The 25,197-nt window shown below is 47.2% G+C and overlaps 8 protein-coding genes across 18 annotated transcripts in view; 5 read left to right on the forward strand and 3 right to left on the reverse strand.

Moving 5' to 3' along the window:
- The window catches only part of LOC6506590 (NAD(+) hydrolase sarm1), a 45,903-nt gene extending 37,036 nt beyond the window's left edge, over positions 1–8,867 (forward strand). For 6 of the 9 annotated variants that reach the window (XM_044714567.1, XM_014909350.3, XM_014909352.3 and 3 more), the window contains 6 exons: positions 2,855–4,771; positions 4,834–5,013; positions 5,083–5,252; positions 5,387–5,634; positions 6,017–6,956; positions 8,689–8,867. In XM_044714567.1, coding sequence (XP_044570502.1) covers positions 2,855–4,771; positions 4,834–5,013; positions 5,083–5,252; positions 5,387–5,634; positions 6,017–6,956; positions 8,689–8,773 — 3,540 coding nt within the window. In that variant the 3' untranslated portion in view covers positions 8,774–8,867. Of the gene's footprint in view, positions 1–1,153; positions 2,027–2,854; positions 4,772–4,833; positions 5,014–5,082; positions 5,253–5,386; positions 5,914–6,016; positions 6,957–8,324; positions 8,628–8,688 lie in introns of those variants that run through there. The other 3 variants (XM_014909348.3, XM_032453596.2, XM_001957549.4) reach the window with 3 other exon arrangements.
- Positions 8,858–9,715, reverse strand: LOC6493355 (gametocyte-specific factor 1 homolog). 2 transcript variants are annotated; one of them, XM_014908858.3, is made up of 2 exons: positions 9,387–9,715; positions 8,858–9,308 (listed from the first exon to the last, which is right to left on the reverse strand). In XM_014908858.3, the coding sequence occupies exons 1-2, from the start codon at positions 9,564–9,566 to the stop codon at positions 9,042–9,044; spliced, it is 447 nt and encodes a 148-aa protein (XP_014764344.1). In that variant the 5' UTR covers positions 9,567–9,715; the 3' UTR covers positions 8,858–9,041. The 2 variants fall into 2 exon arrangements, with proteins under 2 accessions (XP_014764344.1, XP_001957584.1); XM_001957548.4 differs by having other exon boundaries at positions 9,372–9,701.
- A 219-nt stretch (positions 9,716–9,934) lies between these two features.
- Positions 9,935–10,874, forward strand: LOC6506592 (vesicle-associated membrane protein-associated protein A). Its single transcript, XM_001957547.4, has one exon. The coding sequence runs from the start codon at positions 10,030–10,032 to the stop codon at positions 10,747–10,749; it is 720 nt and encodes a 239-aa protein (XP_001957583.2). The 5' UTR covers positions 9,935–10,029; the 3' UTR covers positions 10,750–10,874.
- A 244-nt stretch (positions 10,875–11,118) lies between these two features.
- LOC6506593 (transcription factor 25) lies at positions 11,119–14,034 on the forward strand. 2 transcript variants are annotated; one of them, XM_001957546.4, is made up of 6 exons: positions 11,119–11,465; positions 11,530–11,897; positions 11,985–12,851; positions 12,923–13,249; positions 13,314–13,531; positions 13,600–14,034. In XM_001957546.4, exons 1-6 carry the CDS (start codon positions 11,310–11,312, stop codon positions 13,755–13,757), a joined length of 2,094 nt encoding a protein of 697 aa, XP_001957582.1. In that variant the 5' UTR covers positions 11,119–11,309; the 3' UTR covers positions 13,758–14,034. The 2 variants fall into 2 exon arrangements, with proteins under 2 accessions (XP_001957582.1, XP_014764840.1); XM_014909354.3 differs by having other exon boundaries at positions 13,603–14,034.
- LOC6493354 (actin-related protein 3) lies at positions 14,004–16,511 on the reverse strand. The gene is made up of 6 exons (XM_001957545.4): positions 16,272–16,511; positions 15,985–16,165; positions 15,599–15,913; positions 14,871–15,407; positions 14,733–14,816; positions 14,004–14,678 (listed from the first exon to the last, which is right to left on the reverse strand). Exons 1-6 carry the CDS (start codon positions 16,313–16,315, stop codon positions 14,583–14,585), a joined length of 1,257 nt encoding a protein of 418 aa, XP_001957581.1. The 5' UTR covers positions 16,316–16,511; the 3' UTR covers positions 14,004–14,582.
- Positions 16,512–16,890: 379 nt separating this feature from the next.
- On the forward strand, positions 16,891–22,229 carry LOC6506594 (importin-7). Its single transcript, XM_001957544.4, has 10 exons — positions 16,891–17,249; positions 18,070–18,305; positions 18,361–18,858; positions 18,922–19,098; positions 19,160–19,305; positions 19,362–20,159; positions 20,219–20,442; positions 20,507–20,817; positions 20,879–21,351; positions 21,421–22,229. Exons 1-10 carry the CDS (start codon positions 17,160–17,162, stop codon positions 21,615–21,617), a joined length of 3,150 nt encoding a protein of 1,049 aa, XP_001957580.1. The 5' UTR covers positions 16,891–17,159; the 3' UTR covers positions 21,618–22,229.
- A 122-nt stretch (positions 22,230–22,351) lies between these two features.
- On the forward strand, positions 22,352–24,261 carry LOC6506595 (lariat debranching enzyme). Its single transcript, XM_001957543.4, has 2 exons — positions 22,352–22,722; positions 22,780–24,261. Exons 1-2 carry the CDS (start codon positions 22,526–22,528, stop codon positions 24,167–24,169), a joined length of 1,587 nt encoding a protein of 528 aa, XP_001957579.1. The 5' UTR covers positions 22,352–22,525; the 3' UTR covers positions 24,170–24,261.
- Positions 24,201–25,178, reverse strand: LOC6493353 (2-aminoethanethiol dioxygenase). The gene has a single exon (XM_001957542.4). It carries the CDS (start codon positions 25,017–25,019, stop codon positions 24,288–24,290), a length of 732 nt encoding a protein of 243 aa, XP_001957578.1. The 5' UTR covers positions 25,020–25,178; the 3' UTR covers positions 24,201–24,287.
- Between the last annotated feature and the right edge of the window lie 19 nt (positions 25,179–25,197).

Below are 25,197 nucleotides of genomic sequence, written 5' to 3' on the forward strand. Positions count from 1 at the left end.
TTTAGAAATCCCTTCAAATCATCACATCATTCATCAAAAGATAGAACTGCTTACAGGCTATTAAAAAGAAAAAGAAAAACATTAATTTAAAAGGCAGCTTGTGCCTGGACGATGGCCAAAAAATCCAAATAGCAGACAGACAACCAGCCACGCTCCTCCACATGTGCCCCCCGACAAGTGCTCTGGCTTGGGAATTAATAAAAAATTCAATAAAAATACTTGGGATGAATTTCATGGGATGGTGGAACAATCCAATCGGTCTTAGGACATTTGCGTCAATTGCGAGAATCCCATGGAATGGCACGCACTGCCCGAAATTACTTCCAAGAAGTAAACTGAGAAATAAGAGATTCTATACTATTTTTGATTTATTTCCCACGCCCGATATTACGCTCTGAAAATGTATTTTTCGAAAAAATAAGTGCGACGCTCTCTTTGTTTTATTTTCGAAAAATCTTTAGAATAAAACGACTGGGAGCGATGGGGGGAGCTCAGTAGCAGACAGACCATCGTCGCGAGCGTTTCTAGACCGATCGAACTATATGGTATTTGAGCAGATTAGTACAATTATTTGCATATATACTGAATGTACGGTGACGAATCCGATGATAATCTGTGGCAACAGCGAGTGACAAGGAGTTCTTGGCCCAAAACACTTGGAAGTTAATGTTGACGAAAGTGAAATATTGTCGCAGCTGAAAATAAAGAGAACATGAAGGTCAAAGTCACTGGCTTTGAATCTGTGATGAAATCATTTTAAAGTGAAATTTGACAACGAAAATTTTGAAATCATAAGGAAGAAAAATTTTGAAAAAAAAAAAAAACAAAGACAGATGGCCTACCGCTTTCGGCGTTATGTGAGCTTTTCCTAATGCCTTCGTTGAGTTTTCTGTTCTGTTCGCCCCTCAATCGACTCAATCCATATGCAAATGCGGCTCAACAAGTGCCCCACGATTCGGTCATAGCATGCCCAGAGTGTCGTTCCACGAAGTTGTGTCAAGTGCCTTGTTAATTGCCCTTTTAACTGTAAATTATTACAACAAGCTCTATTTGTCGGTCAGTGTCACCCACAAGATACACAAATACAACTAAAATACAGATACTGAGATACAAATACACAGATACAGATACAGATACAGATACAGATACAGATACAGATACTGAGAGAGAAAGTATAACGACGTCGACGCAGCCAATTTGTGCGCTATTTTTATGTGAATGAAAATAAATAAATATTAAGTATATAAGACGGAAAGGCATCTATAGTCCGAGTGCCGACGAGAACAACGAAATAATCAGCAACTACCGATCCGACTTTGGCATTGAAATACATATTCAAATACCTGACAAAAAAAAATACAAAACACAGATAGCCATGTCCGCGAACCAGGCGCCTTGGCCCGTCCGCAAGGGCATCTTCCGCTCTACCGGCCAGTCGGATTTCACGCCCACCCGCTCGCCCAGTCCCATTGTCGAGATGCCGCTCTCCCCGCCTCCGGTGGCCACGCCTCCCTCCGGCAATCGCTTCGGGATCAGCTCGCCACTCTCGCCACCTCCTCAGCCCATTCAAGTGGTGGCCGGTGGAACTTCAGCCACTACCATGTCCACGGCGTCCGCTGCCAGAATGTCTGGAGCAACTGCCGCCTCTGCTTCTTGCTCCTCCTCCTCCGCCTCTGCCTCCTCCTCCTCTTCGTCGTCGTCATCGTCGTCGTCGTCCTCCAGTTCTAGTTCGCACACAAGAGTACGTAAGAGTTCTAATCCGCCCCTACAGCCAATTAGCAACTGCCCACTGTCGCCACCACCACCACAGCAGCAACTTCAGCTGCAACTACTTCCTCCACCACCCACAACCACGCCCACACCCAACCCCAGCAACAACAACAACAACAACAACAACAACAACAACAATCACTGCAAGAACAACCACTCGACAATTACAACACCCAATCACAACAACAATCACAACTGCAACGGAAATCACATGAAACATGTGCGCGAAATTCCCATAGAGGTGGAGCAGAGTAAGGTATAAAGTGGAGGGGAAATTAGTTCATAAACGGTTTTTCTAGGAAAGTTTCTCCCTTACAGAGATATTAAAACAATCCAAACTTAAAATCTAGGCTTAGGATTATAATAATTATGGGAGTATTTCTTACAAGAAATTGGGAGTCGGCTTACGGGTCGTATGAGTAATTTATGCAGAAGTAGGCAGACTTTGTTCAATCATTTAGATCTAATACCATTTAGAACCAATAATTTCTACCCAGAGTTAAATTTCAATAGCCTCATCTTAGCTTTAAAGGAATTTTAGGTAACAAACCTTGGAATTAAAAATTAGTTGGGCCACGGGTCGTATAAGTAATTTTTGATGGAAGACTTTAGGGTCGATCCTTTTCAAAATCAATATAAGAAGCTATGGTTTTAAATTTGTACCTAATTTTTGGGAATTTTTGGTAAAATAACTAAGAATTTCCCCATAAATACCATGTACTAGGTGGACCACGGGTCGTATGAGTAATATATGTAGAAAAATTGGTAACTTATGGTTGATCCTCTTCAAAATCAAAAGAAAGAAGCTATGGTTTTGAATTTATACTTTCTTTGAACACAATCTGTATCAATCAATTTTAATCTAAATTTTAGCAAATTTATGGTATTTTTTTCTAAGAATTTCCCGAAAAAATACCATATCAGGTCCCCCGAAAACCCAAACAATAAAATACCGTTCTCATAACAGTATATTGCAGCATGTTATTAAGCTCGTACTAAACATTTTGTATCCTTTTAAAATTTTTTACAAAATATATTATTTTTTGTATATATTCCAATATTTCTATTCCATTTTGCGATCCAGGAAGCACTCTCCCTGCGCACCGGCGACATCACCCAGCAGGCCAGCAACAATGTGGCCGCCTCCAGTATTAGCGTCCAGAGCGACACCTTCTCGGCGGACAAGAAGGCCATCTCGCAGTCGCAGCAGTCCCAGACGATGACCTCCAACGGTATCATTAGCCAGAACTCGCACGTCTCATCCGCGTCCCAGGCCAACTACTCCATGACCCACAAGGGCGTCTCCAGCTCCGGCAGCAGCATGATCACCAGCTCCTCCCAGATGTCCGCCATGAACGGCCAAATGGTCAAGCTCACCGATCTCAAACTGGACGACCTCAAGTCCCTGACCGCCGGCAGTGGCCAGCAGGAGATCGAGCAGACGATCAACAAGTATTCCAACATGCTGACCTCCATCGTGAGTTCGCTGCAGGACGACGAACGGGGCCTGACCCAGCATGTGGCCGGTCAGGAGAAGTCCGAGTACCTGGAGAAGATCAACGAAGTCATCCGGAGGGCCTGGGCAGTGCCCACACATGGCCACGAGCTGGGCTACTCCCTGTGCAACTCGCTCCGGCAAAGCGGCGGCCTCGACCTGCTGATGAAGAACTGCGTGAAGCCCGATCTTCAGTTCTCCTCCGCCCAGCTGCTGGAGCAGTGTCTGACCACCGAGAACCGCAAGCACGTGGTGGACAATGGCCTGGACAAGGTGGTTAATGTGGCCTGCGTCTGCACCAAAAAGTCGAATATGGAGCACTCCCGCGTTGGCACCGGGATCCTGGAGCATCTGTTCAAGCACTCGGAGGGAACCTGCTCCGATGTGATTAGGCTGGGCGGCCTGGATGCCGTGCTCTTCGAGTGCCGAACCAGCGATGTGGAGACACTGCGACATTGTGCCAGCGCTCTGGCGAATCTGTCGCTTTACGGCGGAGCCGAGAACCAGGAGGAAATGATCGTCCGCAAAGTGCCCATGTGGCTGTTCCCGCTGGCCTTCCACAACGACGACAACATCAAGTACTACGCCTGCCTGGCCATCGCGGTGCTGGTGGCCAACAAAGAGATCGAGGCGGAAGTGCTGAAGTCCGGCTGCCTGGATCTGGTGGAGCCGTTCGTCACCAGCCACGATCCCTCGGCCTTCGCGCGCTCCAACCTGGCCCACGCCCATGGCCAGAGCAAGCACTGGCTGCAGCGACTGGTGCCGGTGCTGAGCTCGAATCGCGAGGAGGCCCGCAACCTGGCCGCCTTCCACTTCTGCATGGAGGCGGGCATCAAGCGGGAGCAGGGAAACACAGACATCTTCCGGGAAATCAATGCCATTGAGGCGCTGAAGACCGTGGCAAGTTGCCCGAACGCCATCGCCTCCAAGTTTGCCGCCCAGGCACTGAGATTAATCGGCGAGACGGTGCCCCATAAGCTGTCCCAGCAGGTGCCCCTGTGGTCCGTCGAGGATGTCCAGGAGTGGGTGAAGCAGATCGGCTTCAACGACTACATCGACCAGTTCAAGGAGTCCCAGGTGGACGGTGACTTGCTGCTGAAGCTCAACCAGGACAACTTGCGCGACGATATTGGCATCGGCAATGGCATCCTGTTGAAGCGCTTCGAACGCGAACTGCAGTGCCTGAAGCGAATGGCGGACTACTCCTCGAAGGACACGGCCAAAATGCATCAGTTCCTGCTGGAGATCGGCGCCGACTACTGCACGTATACGTACGCGATGCTGAATGCCGGCATCGACAAGTGCTCCCTGCCGCATGTTAACGAGGACATGCTGATGACGGAGTGTGGCATCCACAATTCGATCCATCGGTTGCGCATCCTCAATGCGGTGAAGAACCTGGAGAACTCGCTGCCCAGCTCGTCGGAGGAGAACATGGCCAAGACACTGGACGTGTTTGTTAGCTACAGGCGTTCCAATGGCTCCCAGCTGGCTAGTTTGCTCAAGGTGCGTATTACTTTTGTGGTATTTATGGAACAACTTCATCCACTCATTCACTTCATCCACAGGTTCATCTACAGCTGCGTGGCTTCTCCGTATTCATTGACGTGGAGCGACTGGAGGCGGGCAAATTCGACAACGGCCTCTTGAACAGTATTCGGCAGGCAAAGAACTTTGTCTTAGTATTAACCCCCGATGCCCTGCACCGCTGCATCAACGACGAGGACTGCAAGGACTGGGTGCACCGCGTGAGTATCCTGCCTCCCCAGAAACCCCTACAACAGAAGCCCTATACGTTGTCCCATCCATCCTTGTAGGAAATCGTGGCTGCCCTGAACTCCAACTGCAACATCATACCCATCATGGATCAGCAATTCTATTGGCCGGAGGTGGAGACGCTGCCGGAGGACATGCGTAGTGTGGCGCACTTTAATGGCGTTAGCTGGATCCACGACTACCAGGACGCGTGCATCGATAAGCTCGAAAGGTATATTAAGCGACGCATTTAGCCTGGATTAGCCTTGGGGACTAGGACGATGGATAACTCCATTCCCGATAGCCTGTTAGCTTGTTCCAATCTCATAACAAACTTAAACGATTCCCATTCTTCTGATGCGGCAGATTTTTGCGAGGCGAAAAGAATATCGATCGCATTGCGGCAATGGTGCCCGGCACACCCGGCTCGGTCTCATACCAAAGAATGCACAGCAACGACTCCGATTATCAAGGCGGTGGCGGCGGCGGAGGAGGGCCGCCAGGCGGATCTGGAGCATCGTCAGGAGGAGGTGGTGGCGGCGGCGGCAACGGCAGCGGCGGCGCAGGCAGTGTGGTGGATGGCCTTATGGTGGCGACCAATGGCAGCGGACAAGGTGGGCCAACGAGTACTTCAACTACTTCTACCCAACTACCCAGCTCCAACTCAAATCCGAGCTCGAGCTCAGCTACCAGTCCAGCGTAGAGTGAGCGAAGATAAGCTAATGATTTGCAGAGCTAGCCACCTCGAATATGTTTTTAGGCTTAAGCAGAGATCCTCAGTCACACTCTCTAGTACAACTCTCTCTATCTCCCCCTCTCTCTTAATTCCATATACTCCACACCCACATATACTCAACACCACCCACCCACGAAACGAATCACCCGTCACAGATCACCCACTACCCATTACTCCTTTACTCTTACCTAATATTAATTATGATTTAATTCTGATTGCCACACACTCAAAATCGCTTCAAAACGCCGACTCACGCGCAGCTAATCACCAGGCAAATAGGTACCGCCAGTCCCCCTCGCCGGCACGACAACGCGGCAGCACCTCCCAGCTGAGTGGCTACTCCCGGGCCCCGGCCAAGCGCTCCCAAATCCTGCCCCCCTATCGCACCCAGCAGGCGGCTCTGCTGAACAAGTCGGGAGCAGGATCCGCATCCATGCAAAACATGACACCGCTGGCGTATCTACCGCCCCGAAGGAGTTCGGCGGCGGGATTGGGAGCCAGTTCGGGCATGGGCAGTGGCTATCGATCGCACAGTGTGGACGGTTTGCTCGACCAGGCGGGTTCCAGCTCCACAACGCCGGAGCAACGGATAGCAGCGGCTGCTGCGATGGTGGCGGCGGGGAGCACGGCTCTGACCAATGCCAGTTCAACGCGCACTCTGCAGCCCGAGGAGGAGGAGGAAGCGGAAGCCCGTCCGGATCCGGTGACGCGTCGCGACAAGCACACTCTATCCCCGCCATCTAATGTCCAGCAGCACCGGAAATCCCGCAGCCTGGACCACATCCTCAGCAAGCAGACGTTGGCGGAGCTACTGCCGCCCGGGAGCGAGCCAGTGGATGAAACCCAAAGTATGCAGAACCTGGCCATTCCAATGACCCCCCAGCCGCAGCGTAGGGATACCAGCTCCTCCTCGAAGTCACCGTCTCCGGACAGGCCACCGCCGCCGGCGAGGGAGAGGGTGCCGCGGGAGCGTCAGAGCCCCGAGGGTGTGAGTGCGACGGAGAGCGAGCGGGAGGACCAGGCGGACGGGTGCCTGAGGCACGGGAACCAACAGAGGGCTTCCGCTTCCGTTCACCGAGGCGCCAGCTTGACCAGCAACAAGACCTCCAACTCATCGCTGGGCTCCACCAACAGTGCCGGCGGCAACAACAAGACCATCTTTAATCGTACGATGAAGAAGGTCCGTTCGCTGATGAAAAAGTAAGCCAATCGACAGAGTCGAAACGTACGGAGGAGCGAGCCGGACAACAACTCGCTGTCTCGTCTCGCAGAGTATTCCATCTAAAAATGAAACACATTTTTAAGATCTGGTCTGAAAGTCATAGCACCTAAAAAGTATGCTACGATAAATCAGATCTTGAAAGTTTGTTTCCTGTTACTCGCTCACTAAGTGCCTGCTAACCCGTTACTCGCTGCATTTGTGCCATCTAAAAAGAATCTCACCTGTCCACCCAATCATCCAATCCCCAGACCCTGGGCCCCATCGCATTCCCTCTACCCCATTTGTGCCTCTCTCTCTCTATTACTGTTACTGTTACTGTTCTTCAAAATCAAAATCAAAAACAAAATCTCTACTTCTCTGGTGCTGGTACTTCCCCTGCTATTTATCTCTCGCCACTCGTTGACTCAACTCGTTACGCTACGCATCCACTAAATCGCCTGCGTTGTTCGAAAGCAAAAAAACAAAAACGCCCTACCTCCTCTTCACTTTCTCTAGACAGTCTATTTGCCTTGTGATTAGTTGTTGACTTTGATTATTAATTTTTTACGTAAATGAGTAAGCGAATTTACACTGCAATTGATAAACTAATTTATACAAAACAAAAAAAAAAAAAAACAATTAACGACTGCATAACTACGAAACCTAATTTATAGAAAACAAAACAAACTAATTAAAAAAAACCACACACACAAAAAGAAAACAAAAAAAATACACTCTATATTTAATATGCTATTTATAAATAATATATACATAAAATTTTGTAAATTTCTCGAGTATGCAATTTGTTCGTGTAACCGTCCGAAAGCGTAAATTAGAAATTTCAAATCAAAATTTGACAAAATTTGAAATTAAAACTGTGTGGCTTGAAACGAAAATATTTAAGTGATATTTAAATTATAATCGAAATTTATTTAATTCAAAGTTTTTACAACTACAAAATGCTGTACAAAACCTAATTTTTAGCGCAGGAGTTTTTAAGGCATATTTTTTTATTGATTTTTGCAATATATTTAATATTTAATATTTAAATAGTGCCTAAAGTTTGAAAAGAAACGAAAATCGCAAAGAAAAATAAAACAAAGGAACAAAAAATAAAATATGAATCAATTAAATCGAAATGTGTATTATTGTCCTTTTGGTCCTGTGCCCTGCTTTATCAGCCCATCCGCTCCAATCATCAAACTGCATGTCCTCCCACACCAGATTGTTTTTGTTTATGTGTCATGATTTTGTTACTTTGTTCCATACTTGATCTTGTGTTTGGAATTTGTATATTTTTTTTATCAATTTCTTTTCTTCCCTCTCTATGTCTTTCTCTCTGTCCTGACCGGACTCTATATTTGTAGACCATAAAAGCGATATTGGCTAACGCAATCCGTTATAACTGTTGTTATCGTTGTGCCTGTTGTACTACACCCCGCCCACACAACCACACGACCACCAACCACCCTCACAATCGATCGAATCGACTCTGAGAACCCCCGACTTTCATCCCAACTCACCAGCGGTGGTGATCCAGCATCCGCTGTCTCGACAACCCAACCAACATTCATTCTAATTTATTGCGAAACTGAAGAAACCAGATATCCACAAAAAGAGTATCAGCATTGCGAATACCAATAAACGTGTATATAATTTCATAAATCCAATATCTTATGTTCAAAATTACTGTTAAAAAATCATTATATCCTTCCCTTAAACCTTAAACAGCAACGAACTGGAGGACGATGAACTGTCGGGAATAATCCTCTCCAAAGCCACTTCTCCCAATGCAGGCCGCATGATATTTTGGTAATGGAACGCCCAGAACCTCACCCCAATCCTACCAACCCATCGAATTTGTGTAAATATTTATAAATATTAAAAAAAAACGACCGAATAAAAACGAACGAATCAATAAACTAGTGTTTTTGATGGACTTTATGGTTCTGTATGTAACATTGGCATAGTTGTTAGAAGTAAATTCAGAGTAATAATTGTTTAAATTGAACCAATGTGAGGATATGTTAAGGTATGGAATTTAAATTATGTAAATTAAGTCCTAATTCCATAAGTCCAAACGCCTAAAACTTGTCATTATCGAGGAAACGCCTGCGTTCCTTCTCGCGAAACTTGCGACGGCCGGATAGTGAAGAACCCTGTGGGGTTACGATTACGAATCCCTCCCGACAGCGCTTTGCAGGATCGTATGTAGGAGCTGGTGGTTCTGCGTCCCAATCCTCGGATGTCTCTATTTCAAATGGCTTAGTTGGTGGCTCAGCTGGGGGCAGCTTGTCCGGATTTGTATAGCGCACGAAATACGCCCTATTCGGACACATCACCACGTGCCGCTGGATATTAAAGAAAGAGGAGTTAATTTTCGGATTAAAATAGCTATGTAAGAAGACTCTTACGTGCATGGCATCCACCTGAAACAAATGGGTGTTGTTGAAAGGGCAGCGCACCATCTTCGAAGCCGGAAAATTCCTGGCACAGCGTGTCAAATGAAAGGCGAAGCGTTCTGGAGCCAAGCGATGTACTGGATCGTACGGACATGTTATGTAATTTTCATAAGAAGGTCCGGCCACCGACACTTTATTTTCCGACATTTTCACAAATTCTATTTATTCTATTTATTTTCCTAAGAACAGAATACTTCCTTCGTCATTCAACCTGAAAATAAGAATGAACAAAAATCCCATGCTGTCATTTATCGAAAACTTTCGATTTTGAAAGTTCACAAGGAAAACTAGATATCGAAGTTATCGAGTTATCGAGGGATCTAATTTAAGGAAATTTGGCGGGGATCATGGCTTAGTCCCTAGAAATTTTTACCAAGGATTATTAAAAAACATATATAGTTAAATATATCACTTTCTTGGTTCCTTCGTTGGCACTGCTAATCCCAAAAAGTAGAAAGATTATTGTTTAGAAGTAGTCCATGAGTCTGATGTGTCACTTTTCGGAGTTTCTAGCTTATATTATCAATCTTAATCATTTCCCGTTCGGACCCACACCCATTCACATCGTTTTGGAGTCTAAAAATAAAAAGAAATCCCGAATCCGGTTGTGATGAATAATATGCAAGAATTAAAAAATAGCGCGGGCATGTCCGGAGACCTATTGTCTCTGGATCCTAGCGAGGAGCTTGTTTTCCACGGTCCATTCAACCGTTCCGTGTGCAAGAAGCTGGTCATCGGTAATACCAGCAAGACTACTAGGGTAGCATTCAAGATGAAGACCACCTCGCCTAGGCTCTTCTTCGTTCGCCCCAATATCGGCATGTTGGCGCCAAACGAATCGGTCACTGTGGACATCTTCATGCAGCCAATCGTCATAGAGCCGGGACAGAAGCGTCACAAGTTCTTGATCCTGGGGGCCCCGGCGCCACCGGAAGTCACCGATCTAACAGAGTTCTGGAAACAGCAGAAGTCCGGACATATCTGGGACACGAAGATCAAATGTGAGCTGGTTCCAGCAAAGTCTGACGATCAGTACCGCCAAGCTGGAGGTGGAATGGTGGCCGCCTCTCCGCGCAGCGACACAGAGGGGGAGTACGATGCCCTCGAGGTCAGTGAGCCGGTTGCCAAGCTGCTAAAGCAGGTCAGCGTATTGGAGGATGAGCGCTCAGCCCTCAAGGATGAGATCAAAATGATGCGGGAGGACGGAGTGGAGCAGCGGATGATCCGCCGCAGCCAGGAGGGACGCAGAAGCCTCTTCACCTTCATCGCCTGTATTTTCACTGTCCTGGCTGCCATTGTTGGCGCATTTTATGGCAAACATTATTTGTGAATCTTTAAAAAATATCATTTTGAAATTAAGAAGCCTGTGGTTTGGCCCAAATTGTACAGAAATTATTTGTCAATGAAAGGAAAATATAGTCAGGCCTTCTATAGGGTTTTTTTGGTTTCATTTAATTCCGAATGTTTTAATTCTAGATATTACAAATATTTAAATTTTAAAAGGAAACAAGAAGTAAGGACTAAAGAAATATATACGAATTCAGTTTTGGGGCTTCTAGAGAACAGGAAGTAATCATTTCATTCAAAAAATGATCCTACAACGTAAAAAATAGAAAAACCTGGGTGATAACAGGAATTAATTTAATCCAAAAGCTTTTGGCGCCATCAACTGTCAGTGGAAGAGGTGTCACGAAAGTTCTGCATATTCGCAGCCTTTGCAACACTGCGCTGTTTGTCAACGTTGACGCTACACAACACTGCCGCTCCGAATGGGAAATCCAGCGCAGAACAATACAAATACAGCGTAGAACATCAAATACATACGTATTTCCGCGACAAAAATATATAGGACCAGAGCATTGGGTATCCAACCGACCACCGGACCCCAATATGTCCGCGCGAATGCTTAAAAAGCTCCAACGGGACGCCGACAAGCTGGCGCCTCCGTCAGAAGACGAGGACAACGAGGAGCTGTCGGACAATGACGAGTTGGAGGACGACGAAGTCCAACGTGATCGTAAGACGCACCTTAATCCATTCGATTTGGTGGGTAACTTGCTGCCCCCTATTGCCAACTCGACATTATAGTATATCTTATCCATTGGGGCAGCTCAACCAGCCGGGACTAAGTCTGTCGGAGAGTGAGTTCAAGGAGGACGATAACGAAACGGAGCCCCCATCGACGGCCCTGCCGAATGCCAGTGCTGCCGCCAAGAAGAAGAAGAAGAAGCGCAAGAAGAAGGTTCGGTCCAGTGGCAACAACATCAGCAGCGAGGACAACAAGCGCCAGGACAAGTACTTCGAGAAAGTCGATCCGCTGCTGGGCAAGGTCTACGATGCTGTGCCCAAGCAGTCGGCGAAACAGGTGGTCGCAGCAGGCCCTCCCGCAACCAAAAAGTTGCTGGGCGTGGAGCTGCGACACCTGAACTCCCAGAACGAGATGCGACGTACCTTTGGAAAGAAAGTGGTTAAAGTGGAGTAAGTGGCGTTTAAGGGAGTGATGGATAGATGGACCTGAGTCTTTTTTAGTTGTTCTCTTTCTCTAACATTCATAATCCGTTTCAGAAACAAACGTGGCCGGCAGAAGCCCACCTTGAAGTCAACTTATATGGTGACGGCCAAGGAATCCTGGCCACCATTGACCAAAAACACCATAACCATGATATGTCTGCCGGCGTCCGAGGTGCCACCAGATTCATCCAAGTCATCCGCCGAAAATAGCGGCGCTGTTGAGTGGTTCAGATTCGAACATAGCCAATATTACCAAGGAGTTCAGCACATGTTTCTAGCTGCCCTGGAGCGTATGGATTCAGAGTTCTTAATTACGTTGATTAAACGGTGTCCATATCATGTGGACTCTTTGGTTCAACTGAGTGAGGTGTGCAAGATGACCGAAGACTTTGCCTTGGCCTCGGAGCTCCTAGAGAGAGCTCTCCTGCTCTTGGAGTCATCGCTGCATATCAATTTCAGCCTGACATCGGGCAACTGCCGGCTGGACTACCGCCGCCAGGAGAACCGTTCTTTCTTTATTGTACTCTTTAAGCATGCCCAGTACCTGGAAGAGCGCGCCTGTAGTCGCACAGCCTTCGAGATTTCCAAACTGATCCTGAGCTTGCAACCCGACACAGATCCCTTAGCTATGATCCTGGTAATCGATTACTACGCTTTGCGCAGCAAGCAGTTTGGATGGTTTGTGGAGTTCTACGAGGAGTACAACGCCGCCAGAAACCTCAATCAACTGCCCAACATGGCCTATTCGTATGCCCTGGCATTACACACCCTGCACGGAGCGTGCGAACGTTCAAACGAAGCCTTGCAATACGCCTTGCTGATGTTCCCTGGTGTCCTGCGTCCGCTCCTTGACGAAATGTCCGTGCAAACGGACAAGCGGGTGCTGGCCTCCACCTACTTCTTCCCGGATGTGTCTGGCAAGTAAGTGTCTGGCAAGGCTTATCTCATTTGATGATTAATGGATTCTATCTATATCTTATCTTGTTTTCTAGTCAATCGCCAGCTTTGCACCAACTGGTGTGCCTGTACGTGTGCCGAGCCCGTGTTGTATGGCGCCAGAATGAAGTTCTGCCCTGGCTGGAGTCCAATGTGAACATAGTGCTGGACAGGATTGAGAAGAAAGATCCCCTGGTCAACGAGTACAAGGAAAAGCGATCGCTGCGTTATGGAGGAACACCGCCCAGGCCCATTCTACGCCATGTGATATTGTCAGACTACAAGGAGAAGGTGCCGCTGGCCGTCTTTGTGTCCAAGGAAAAGCAGGCCATCATGACTTACGACCCACTGCCGCCACCAAACAGCATCAACAGCTATGAGCGGTGGGTTGAAATTATATGTTTTAAGTATTAATTGTTTTTGATAATTTTCTTTTATTATTTTTAGAAAATCTTCCAGTAGCAGCCCAACAACGAACCCGAACAATTCCGTATCCATGTTTTTTCAGTCGCTCTTGCCGTCGTTCAACATCAACAACCTGGCAGCTGCTCAGCAACCCCAGGCTGCCGGAGCCGGAGCTGCAGCTCTACCTGAAGCAGGCGCAGGCGCCGCCGGCGCCGCAGCTGCAATTGATGAACCCAGAGCGGCTAACGGTGATGGTGAAGGTTGGCACACTTCTCTTACTCCTTTTACGATCAATTATTTTATAAAATGTATCTATTTTACACGAAAGCAGGCCTACAACAGTCGCTGACCATTATGATGGACGCCATGCGAGACTTTCTGCAGAACTTTAGGATTGCGGAGCATCTGCGCTCGCCGGAAACGGCGGCGGCCCAGTCCACCAGCAGCACCGACGAGGAGGAGGGCTCCAGCGACTACGTGGACTAGTCAGTTGTCAATTATGTGAAACGCATGCGATGTTACGATTGGAACAGTTTTTTTCGAGACCACCACCTTTTGCTATTCCCTTAGCTAAGCGACACCGTCACAAAAATTGATATATACGAAATATATATATATATATATTAGTATATATACTAGAGAAATTTGAACACTTACGAACCTTATGAACTTATGCATTGAATAAAATTTTCCAGTACAAGCTTTAGATCAAAAGAAGAGACGAGCGAGCGCTCTGAGCTTAAAGAATGTTTTATTGATTTAATTAATGCCTTTTCAATTACGCTTATCAATATAACAAACAGATTTCTCATCAATATTATCGTTTTCATTTTTTTGTTCAATCAGTTTCTTTGTTTTTCCATTCCTGTTGTGTATAAACCGACATTTAGTTTGTTTCAATTATAAATATTACTATGACAAGTACAGCTTTCTCGTATATAAGTGTGAAGAGAAGGGGGATTTTTTTTTCAAAAAGATCTTTGTTTGGTGTGCAGAGTGGCGGTGTATGTGATCATGATCGAGTTTGGCTTTAGGGTCTAGATAATCTTCTAGATAAAATGCACCTTAGTAGAGTTCAACTGGCAGACATCAGAACAGTTTGTTGTTATCCTAACAGAATCACACGAAATTAAACGATTCACACAGAGTTTAGAGCTAAACACATACACAATGGGAAGAAACATTACTAATACTTTAGTGTGGAATACATAATCGCAATATATATATATAGATAGTTCGGGAAGAAATCATATTTAAAATTGAAAAATAAATCAATAGAAATAGTGCTGCAGGCCGATTGGATCGGATCAATTATGTCATGGTGCCGAAAACCGGGTTGTGACGGCAAATGCTCGGGCCATACTCCTCATAAGCGGCCTTTGTGTGACACACCTGATAGAACTCCGGCTGAAAATGTAAATTAGTTGTTATTAACTTTTAGAAACTGCTACTACTACTCACCGTTGAAGCCAACATACTGCCACCAAACCAAACGGCATACCGCTGCATATGATGCGTAATCACTTGAACGTCAATGGGTTTTGGCTGGAACAGAGACCGATATTATGACTTCATCACTCCCAAGAGCTTGTTACTCACCTTGATGCGTCCCTCCGATAGATTCTCACTGATCCGGAGACGCGTATCCACCGAGCGCTTGATGTCCCGCTGCAGTCTCCTGCCAAAGTCCTTGAACATGGTGGATCCTCCACTCAGAACAATGTTGTTGTAAAGCGGACGCCGCACATCGATGGGACAGTTCTGGATCACGTTATCCACAATCTCGGAGAGCGGGATGGTAAAGTCGGGGTTCGAGAACTCAGGATGGAAGAAGATCTCGGGGCCCAGGAAGCGCTCGTAGCCGACATCAACATTAAACGGCTGCTTGGTCACCGTATTGACACCCGTATAGTTTCGTATCCACTTGCCGGGCTCCGTGTCGTACTTGGCGAACTCTTTGGCGATGTCTGGGCATATGTAGCAGTGCTTCTCCTTGATCGCTTTGGCAGTTTCGAGGCTCTGTTCCGGTGGAATGCCGACCTCGCGTTCCCGGAGCAGGCTTTGGATAAAGGAGGTGATGTTGCGGCCGGCAATCGGGATGTGCTTGATGCAGGAGCCAATAACGTAGCCCTCGGCCTGAAACACAACGCATTGAGAAGCATGACTTATGACTCATTGAAAAGCATGATAAAAAGTGAAAGCAATTCTTGAGCAATAAATACTTTTTCTTTAAGGGTACATGAATGATTTGAATTGCCTCCCTTTTAGCCGATAACTACTGTAGCCAGAACACAACTCAACTGATAAGATAGGAGTGTGCTACTTACCACGGGTATAACATGCGTCACTCCATCACCGCTGTCCACCACTATGCCCGTAAGGGTGCGCTCCTCGGCAGATCGGGAGGCCCAACTGGCAGCCAGGGCAAGAACGGCCTGCACGGCGATGTACAATCCGGGAACGTTGAACGTCTCGAACATGATCTCGGCCGTGTACTCCCGGTTCTCGGGCGTATTTAGCGGCGGCTCGGTCAGCAGGAAGTAGTGGTCCTCGGGCTCAGCGCGCAGATACTTGAAGACGCATTGCTCCAAGAATCGTTCCATCAGATCCCAATCTTCGACCAGGCCATGACGCACCGGGTACTGAACCGAGAATGAAAAAAAGATAAAAGTCATAACTGGGCGGGGAGTGAGCTGAAGTGGCTGGACAACACCTTTATGGAGTATCCGGTGGCATCGAAGGCCTCGTCGCCGATAAAGAAGTCCAGATCCTCGATGCCCTTTGTGATGCGCCTTGTGTTGGTGTCGCCCACTCGCGCGGACTCCTTGATGGCAATGGCCGATGGGATGATGAATTGTGGCTCCTTGTTACCGGCGAAGCCCAGCTTGGAGTATCTAAAATAACACAAACAATAGGTCTGTTGAGTCACACGACCTCTTTTCCCCAATTGGAAGCGACGGAGAGACCCCCACGGGCATCCAATTGTAAAATCCAACTTACCCGGTACCAACATCGATTACGCACGCCGGTAGCCTGCCTGCCATGTCGCTGTTCTGGTTTTCGGCTTGCTGCTATTCAAAACAAATGAATTCCTGTCTGAGCTCTCGGTTGCCACTAGTTTGGGGCCGTTTCTGAGCCGATAAACACCAAAATCTATATATTTTCAACCACGCCTCCGCCAAACGATGTGTCACTTTGCTCTTTGTCACTCACACATGCACAGCTCACGTACTTGCAGCTGCCAGAGTTGCAACAGCGCCATTATAGGCCTGCAACTGAATGGCGATTGTTCAAAATTCTGATAAACATACATATTTTTATCCATTTGTTTAAATAATATATTTTATTTATAATTTAAACATTGAAGACGAAATGGATAACTTATATTTTTGCTAAAAAGAAAAGACTTAGTTATTGCTTAGCTTTAAACAGCCATTAAACTTAAAATATATATTTTTTGAATAAATAGTATTACAGTTCTAAAGCCCCTATAAAAACTACTTTTATTCCAAAATTTTAGAAATAAAAAACATAAATGCGAGCCAGATTCTAAATTTTTGCAAAACATCTCGTTTTCTCTCGCGCTCTGTCCTCTCTCTCCAAGATTGGCGGAAAGCCGCAAAGGAAGGGTTTCCATCTTTCCAGCCAATGGTCACACTTTGAGCCTTTTCCACGTTTTTTTCCTCTGGGTGCAGGGTGCAGAGATTTTTGCCAGTGGCCCCCGAGATTGGAGCCAACGCGAGGTGACTTCTCAAGCAGGAAAACAAAGGATCAGCGGGTGTCGCCGCAACGGACAGCAGGGACAGTAACAGCAGCAGCAGAAGCAGCAACGACCGGCACAGAGCCGCATTCGGATTTGATACGGATTAGGAGGAACGAATCGCAAAAATGGAGGCACAAAAACTGACGGAACTGTTGCGCGCAACTATTGATCCGAATCCGGAGCAACGGAAGGCGGCCGAGGATCAACTGGCCCAGGTAAGAGTCCAACTACCAGGCCGTGCAAATTCAAAAGATCTCCGGGGTGGCGCCATCGTCCGAAACCATGTGCTTTTTTAATTGTTCGCTTTTAACCTCCCTCTCCCTAGCTTTGTTTCTGGGATGTTTGTATTTGTGCGGCGGCGGGGTAATGGCAGTGTAAGCCGATATCGGTGCTCCTGTGTTGACCTTTATATTCCTGTCATTATTCCCTTTGCCCTCTGCCCGTTTTCATTCCGGCAACAAGTACTGATGTGCCCATGGCCACCTCTACACACTGTATGTGTGCTAAAATGAGGGATATATGTATGAAGAAAATATATACGCGGTGGCGATGCCCATGTGTTTGTCAGCACTGTGGTTTTAATTGAATTCTTGAGAAGTAAATTGTTAATAAATAATCGAGCTGTCGCCAAGAGGTTCTACCTAATTGGACTTATGCAATCCTACTGGGATTAGAGGCACTCTACACTGTCCATCCAATCAGAACATTTCGCCTAATTAGAGCCCGGCCGCAATTAACCAATTGCTTCGGCACCACTGTCCAGGCATGCTCATTACGACTGAGTCAGCATCTAACGATTTGCATGCCCCTCCCATCGCCACCCCTTCTTGGGTTAATTAACTTTATCAGCGTTTATAGCCAGTGGCTCTTGGCTCCTCCATATTAGTCGAGAGGGCTGTGAGCAGAATTTTAAGTGCCCTAACCATGTGCTACCATCGATTCTTCGAGGCAATCCCAATCCAACCCCACCGATTGTGTATTTTTCCAACCGACAGCTGTGTAAACAAATCTATAACATTGTTTCCTCCTCTGCAGATACACAAAATCATCGGATTCGTGCCCACCATACTGCAGATCGTCATGCAGACGACCGTGGAGCAGCCGGTGCGCCAGGCGGGCGCTGTCTACCTGAAGAACTTGATCAACAGCAGCTGGTCCGACCACGAGGCCAAGCCGGGCGAGCCGATTCCCTTCTCTATTCACGAGCAGGACCGTGCCATGATCCGTGGCTCCATTGTGGACGCCATTGTCCATGCCCCCGAGCTGATCAGGTAAGATTCAGGTAGATTCCACTTCGAATTCGTCTAATGTGATTTTCTATTTTAGAGTTCAACTCTCCGTCTGCGTGAATCACATCATTAAGAGTGACTTCCCGGGACGATGGCCCCAGGTGGTGGACAACATCAGCATCTATCTGCAGAATCAGGATGTGAACGGCTGGAATGGAGCCCTGGTGACCATGTACCAGTTGGTGAAGACCTACGAGTACAAGCGGAGCGAGGAGCGAACGCCCCTGAACGAGGCCATGAACCTCTTGCTGCCGATGATCTACCAGCTGATGGTGCGCCTCCTGACCGAGCAGTCGGAGCAGTCGGTGCTGCTCCAGAAGCAGATCCTTAAGATCTACTTCGCCCTTACGCAGTACAGTCTGCCGCTGGATCTCATCACCAAGGAGATCTTCTCCCAGTGGATGGAGATTTGTCGCCAAATTGCTGATCGGGATGTGCCCGATAGCTCCCATTTGGACGATGATGAGCGCACCGAATTCCCCTACTGGAAGACCAAGAAGTGGGCTCTCCACATCATGGTCCGCATGTTCGAGAGGTAAGTTTCCAAAGGAATCATAAACTTCTTGTCGAAAACTTGAAATTTTCTTGTGTTTTTTAGGTATGGAAGTCCCAGCAACGTAGTTAGTGAAAAGTACCAAAAATTCGCCGAGTGGTATTTGCCAACGTTCAGCCAAGGTGTCCTGGAGGTGCTTCTCAAGATCCTCGACCAGTACCGCAATCGTATCTACGTATCGCCGCGTGTCCTCACGAATGTGCTCAACTATCTGAAGAATGCGTAAGTACCTGCCACTTTATCCCTAATCCTTCTATATTATTTTTGTTATCATTCTTTTTAGTGTAAGCCACGCCTATACCTGGAAGCTAATCAAGCCGCACATGGTGGCAGTTATCCAGGATGTGATATTCCCCATCATGTCATTCACCGACTCCGATCAGGACCTGTGGGAGAACGATCCCTACGAGTATATCCGCCTGAAGTTTGGTAAATAATAGCAATCTTTTGAAACAAAAGAACCTTCTTAATTCCATAATTTTCAGATATATTTGAGGACTATGCCACGCCAGTTCCGGCTGCCCAATCCATGCTGCATTCCATGTGCAAGAAACGCAAGGGCATTCTGCCCAAGGCCATGAGCACAATTATGCAGGTCATCACGTCGCCGAATGCGGACAACAAGCAAAAGGATGGTGCTCTGCACATGATTGGAACTCTAGCGGATGTCCTGCTCAAGAAGGCTCAATACCGGGACCAAGTGGAATCTATGCTAACCACATACGTTTTCCCGGAGTTCCAGAATCCCGCCGGCCATATGCGGGCGCGTGCATGTTGGGTTCTGCACTATTTCTGCGAAGTGCAGATCAAGAATCCCCAGGTCCTGGCCGAGATCATGCGGCTAACCACCAATGCCCTGCTTACGGACAAGGAACTGCCCGTTAAAGTGGAGGCGGCCATTGGCCTGCAGATGTTCCTCTCATCCCAGGACGAGGCGCCCCAATACGTTGAGGGTCAGATTAAGGAGATCACCAAGGAGCTGCTCACCATCATTCGTGAAACCGAGAACGAAGATCTGACCAACGTGATGCAGAAGATCGTGTGCACCTTTACGGAGCAACTGTTGCCGGTCGCCACCGAGATTTGCCAGCACTTGGCAACCACCTTCAGCCAGGTGTTGGAGTCCGAGGAGGGATCCGACGAGAAGGCCATCACCGCCATGAGTCTGCTCAACACCATCGAGACTCTGCTCAGTGTGATGGAGGAGCATCCCGACGTCCTCCTCAATCTTCATCCGATTGTTATCAATGTGGTGGGACACATTTTCCAGCACAACATTACTGGTGGGTTGGGATTCTCTCCCAATAAAGGTCTATATTTTAAATTCTTATGTTATTTTTAGACTTCTATGAGGAGACCTTCTCTCTTGTCTACGATTTGACGGCCAAGTCCATCTCGCCCGAGATGTGGCAGATGCTGGAACTGATCTACCAGGTGTTCAAGAAGGACGGCATTGACTACTTCATCGACATTATGCCGGCTCTGCATAACTATGTGACTGTCGACACGCCCGCATTCCTCTCCAATCCCAACAGGCTGCTGGCCATTCTCGACATGTGCAAGACTGTAAGAATGCTGACTGGCTTTGGAATCTTATTGTGATTTTAATTTTCAACTCCTTTTCTATTAGATGTTAACTGGCAGCCCTGGCGAGGATCCAGAGTGCCATGCCGCCAAACTGATGGAGGTTATCATTCTGCAGTGCAAGGGCCAGATCGACTCAGTGATACACATGTTCGTGGAGCTGGCTCTGTCGCGATTGACGCGGGAGGTGCAGTCCTCGGAGCTGCGAACCATGTGCCTGCAAGTGGTGATCGCTGCCCTCTACTACAATCCCCAGCTTCTGCTCTCCATTCTGGACAAGATGTCGCAGCAGAACAACGAGTCGATTAGCGCGCATTTCATCAAGCAGTGGCTCCACGACACCGACTGCTTCTTGGGGTAAAGATTGCTCATCAATTTTTAGTTTAAATCATTTATTTATATTTTATTTTTATTGTAGAATTCATGATCGCAAGCTGTGCGTCCTGGGCCTGTGCACACTCATCTCGTTGGGCGATGCCAAGCCGCAAGTCTTGAGCGAGGTGGCTAGCAAGATCGTGCCGGCTCTAATACTGCTCTTTGATGGACTGAAGCGAGCTTACGAGTCGCGTGCTCAGGAAGAGGAAGAAGAGGAGGAGGAGGACGATGGCGATGACTGCGAGGAGGCTCTGTCCAGCGACGAAGACGATATGGATGACATGGCTCCCAATTATCTGGACAAGCTGGCCGAGTTCACCAAGTCCAAGGCGGGTGAAGCCGGCTTCGAGGTTACGACTGAAATTAAGGACGAGGATGCGGATTCGGACGGTGAGGCCGAAGAGTCCATTGGAGATCTGAACGAGACGGGACTAGAGTCGTTCACCACGCCGATCGACGACGAGGAGAACGAGAGCGCCATCGACGAGTACTGGACGTTTAAGGAAGTTATTACAGGTGAAATTTTGATAGTTATCCCTCCACTATCCCTCCATAACTTTAACTATTTTTTTTCTTGGAATATAGCACTTTCCGCACAGGACCTTGCCTGGTATAACCAGCTGACGTCGAACCTGACCGCCGATCAGACCAAGGCGTTGCAAGAAGTTGTGGTTACCGCCGACCAACGCAAGGCCGCCAAGGAATCGAAGCTGATTGAGAAGCAGGGTGGCTTCGCCTTCCCCCAGACAGCCGTGCCCACGTCCTTCAAGTTCGGCTCCTAACTGAATCAACTAAATTGAAATGACCAGATCACAAGAGACTTGGTTCGATTTCTGACTTGATTGTTTCTCTTATTCTTTCCAAACAAAACAAAACAAAAAAAACTAAAACGAAAAAAAAAAAAAGAAAAAAACTAACAACGTCAAACATACAGATGTGGCGTGCTGCTAAATGGCTTTAAGGCATTCTCCTGGTTTTCGTACACTCCGTGTACCAAGTGCTGCGTTGGTCGACCACAGTAGCTAGCGGTCGATTTGAGCAGCGGTGAGACCGCACCTATATTTATTGTAGATTTATATTTTATTTCCTATTTCTTGGCACGCGGCTGCCAACTAAATTATGATAACTTAAGTCGAAAGTCTATTGTAAATCTTTGTATGTAAACAAATCGAAACGAAACGAAAAACAAACACGTCGAGGACGAAAAGGTCTCATGTAATGAGATTGTGCCCACCCGCACGCCCCCCAGAACTCCAAAAAAGTACGGCAATTCGGTCAGAGGATGAGAATTCAACGAAGAGCATTTCACATACATTTTCTTTATACACATAAACGTATATATTTTACTAAATGGAGCGATATTTTTGAAAAATAAACAAAACATTTTTAACGTTTGAACTGGATAAAAAAAAACAATCTCTTTCAAGTATATTTATATGTTTCGGTTTTTTCACTCATAAATCAGATGATTTTTTCCCAAGATCTAATTTTGGATGTATTGTTATCTATATTTATATTTTTGTAGTATTTTAACTTAATATTTAAATTTATATTGTTTACGCGCCTTCGATAAATGCAGATCGATAAATAGTGTTGCAAAATGCAGAACATAATGTTCCTTTATTACACTGTGTCCATGCCGCTTTGATTTTTGTTTACAATTGCAAAAAGTAAATAAACTTGTGAAACCATGAAAATAGCTGTGGAAGGATGTGCCCATGGCGAACTGGAGCGCATCTATGACACCATTGAGGGGATTGAAAAGGAGAGCGGCACCAAAATCGATCTGCTACTATGCTGCGGCGATTTCCAGTCCACCCGGAATCTCGAGGATTTGCAGACGATGGCGGTGCCCAAGAAATACTTGGATATTTGCACCTTTTACAAGTAATTAAGGAAACCGATCTCCAGAATAACTAATATACTGTTTGATTAACTCATTAGGTACTACAGCGGTGAGCGAGTGGCTCCAGTTCTAACAATTTTCATTGGCGGGAACCACGAGGCTTCAAACTATTTGCAAGAACTGCCGTATGGAGGATGGGTTGCACCCAACATTTACTATCTTGGTTATGCCGGAGTTGTCAACGTCAATGGTGTTCGCATTGCAGGCGTTAGTGGCATCTTTAAGGGCCACGACTTTCTCAGAGGACACCATGAATACCCTCCTTATACAGAATCCACATGCAGAAGTGTCTACCATGTGCGCCAGCTGGAGGTTTTCCGGCTCAAACAGCTCTCCGGAAAAATAGACATCATTATCTCCCATGACTGGCCGACGGGAATCTACGAATATGGAAACAAGGCACAGTTGCTGCGGAAGAAACCTTTCTTTGCTGCGGACATGGAAAGCGGAAAGCTGGGTAGCCGGCCTCTGGAGGAGCTACTGAAGGCCCTACAGCCCACATACTGGTTTGCTGCTCATCTGCACTGCAAGTTCGCTGCTTTGGTTCCGCACATTTCAAGCCAAAAGGGAACAGACGACGACAACCAATCCAGTAGCAGTAGTAGCGAGGATGAAGACGATGAGGAGGTCAAAAGTAAACCCGCTTCTACACCATCTGCTGCGCCAGTTTCTGTCACCAAGTTTCTGGCTTTGGACAAATGCCTTCCCAGAAGAGGATTCCTCCAAATAGTGGACATTCCCAGTGCTCCGGTAGAGGGGAATCCTCAGCTGGAGTATGACGCTGAGTGGCTGGCCATCTTGCACAGTACCAACCACTTGATTTCCGTGAAAGAAAACTATTACTATTTGCCCGGGAAAAAGGCTGGGGAAGTCACAGAGCGCTATAATTTCACACCCACAGCGGACGAATTGGAAGCAGTGACTGAAAAGTTTAAGAGCCTCAAGGTCCCAGAAAATTTTGAATGCACAGTGCCAGCTTATGATCCCGAAAAGGAGTCCAACTATAAGAACATGGTGTTGAGCCAACCCCAGCCGCAACTGAATCCACAGAGCAATTCATTTTGTGCCGCTCTTGGAATAGATGATCCTCTCTGCTTGGTTTTGTTGGCCAATGGAAAGGAATTACCAGTGGCCAGGCCTCTGGAACAATCAAAGGCTCCAGAAACAACGTTGGACATTGGTGAAGACGAAGAGCACAAGCCGGAGAAAATAAGTGAACCCTTGATAACTCCAACGAAACGGAAACTCAACTTGTCCTTGCCAGCACCTGTCCAGGTTCCAGAGGAGGTAGAAATACCAGAGGAGGTCGAGGAAGAGACAAAAGAAGAGGACACACCCACTAAAGAAGAGCCACTCCAGGAGCCTAGTCCCAATATAAAGAAACTTAAACGACGCAATCAGAACATCTATAAATCTGAAGAAGATTAACAAATAACAAATTCCGTAAAAGCGGAACTAATTAAAAAAAAGAGGCAATTTTATTTAAATAACACAGCTGGGCGAATAAATAGGAGGGTTTGATACCGGAAATCGAGGTAGCGAGGAATCACTGCTTCCTTGGCATGACGGAACTGGCCGCATAGCATTCATCGGCGACTTGGAACGCAGCTCGCTGAACAGACTCCGGGGTAGCAACCACATCGCAGTAGTAGGTGACAGGGGAGGGTATGCATTGCAGTTGCAGCTGTCCACCATCTGTTTTGGGGCGATAAAAGCGGCACTGGCGAGGCCCATATACGGGCATATCCGCATCATACGGCGGACTTAGAATATCAAAAAACGCGGCCACGCCTCCACTTCCCGTCTGAGCCACCTGATGGTAGTTCCTCTTCCTCGGGGTCAATGTGGCACACGGAGTATCGGGGGTAACCAGACATGGCTCTTCAGCATTCACCTTAACCATCGTGGGATGGGGATCATAGGCTATAGGATCATCCGATCCGATTTGTTGGGTATAGCTCTGCACCAGCAGTTGGCCCCAGATGCAGCGGAGCAGTCCAAACATCATGGGATGATCATGGAGAGGAATATTGCTCGATCCTCTGACTATAAACAAACTCATGGAGAAGCGCTCGTCCTCGAAGATGTGCATGTAGCTGCAGGGGGCACGGTTAGTGGCCAGACTGCGGAAGAGCTCCTCCCGTAGGTGCAGATCCCGGTGTGTCAGTTCGTCTGTTAGCTGGCGTAGATGTTGAAGATTGGCTTGGAAATTGGCATGGTTCGCCCGGTCGAAGGTTTTGAAGGCCTGCCGCAGCACATTGATGAAGTGCGTCGTCATTTTGATATGATTTTCAGGCTATCGTGACTGCACTGCAGCCGTAACACAGCGCTGACGTCAGACGGTCAAGACTCCGGGCGAAAAAGAGCAGTCCACAGTTACGGCAAGAGTGACTAAAATCTCCGACTCCACAAATCAAGATAAACAAAACAACAGCTGCGCGAGACAGTGTTGAAAA

Source organism: Drosophila ananassae, chromosome 2R (genome assembly GCF_017639315.1).
Source record: "Drosophila ananassae strain 14024-0371.13 chromosome 2R, ASM1763931v2, whole genome shotgun sequence".
Lineage (NCBI taxonomy): Eukaryota > Metazoa > Arthropoda > Insecta > Diptera > Drosophilidae > Drosophila > Drosophila ananassae.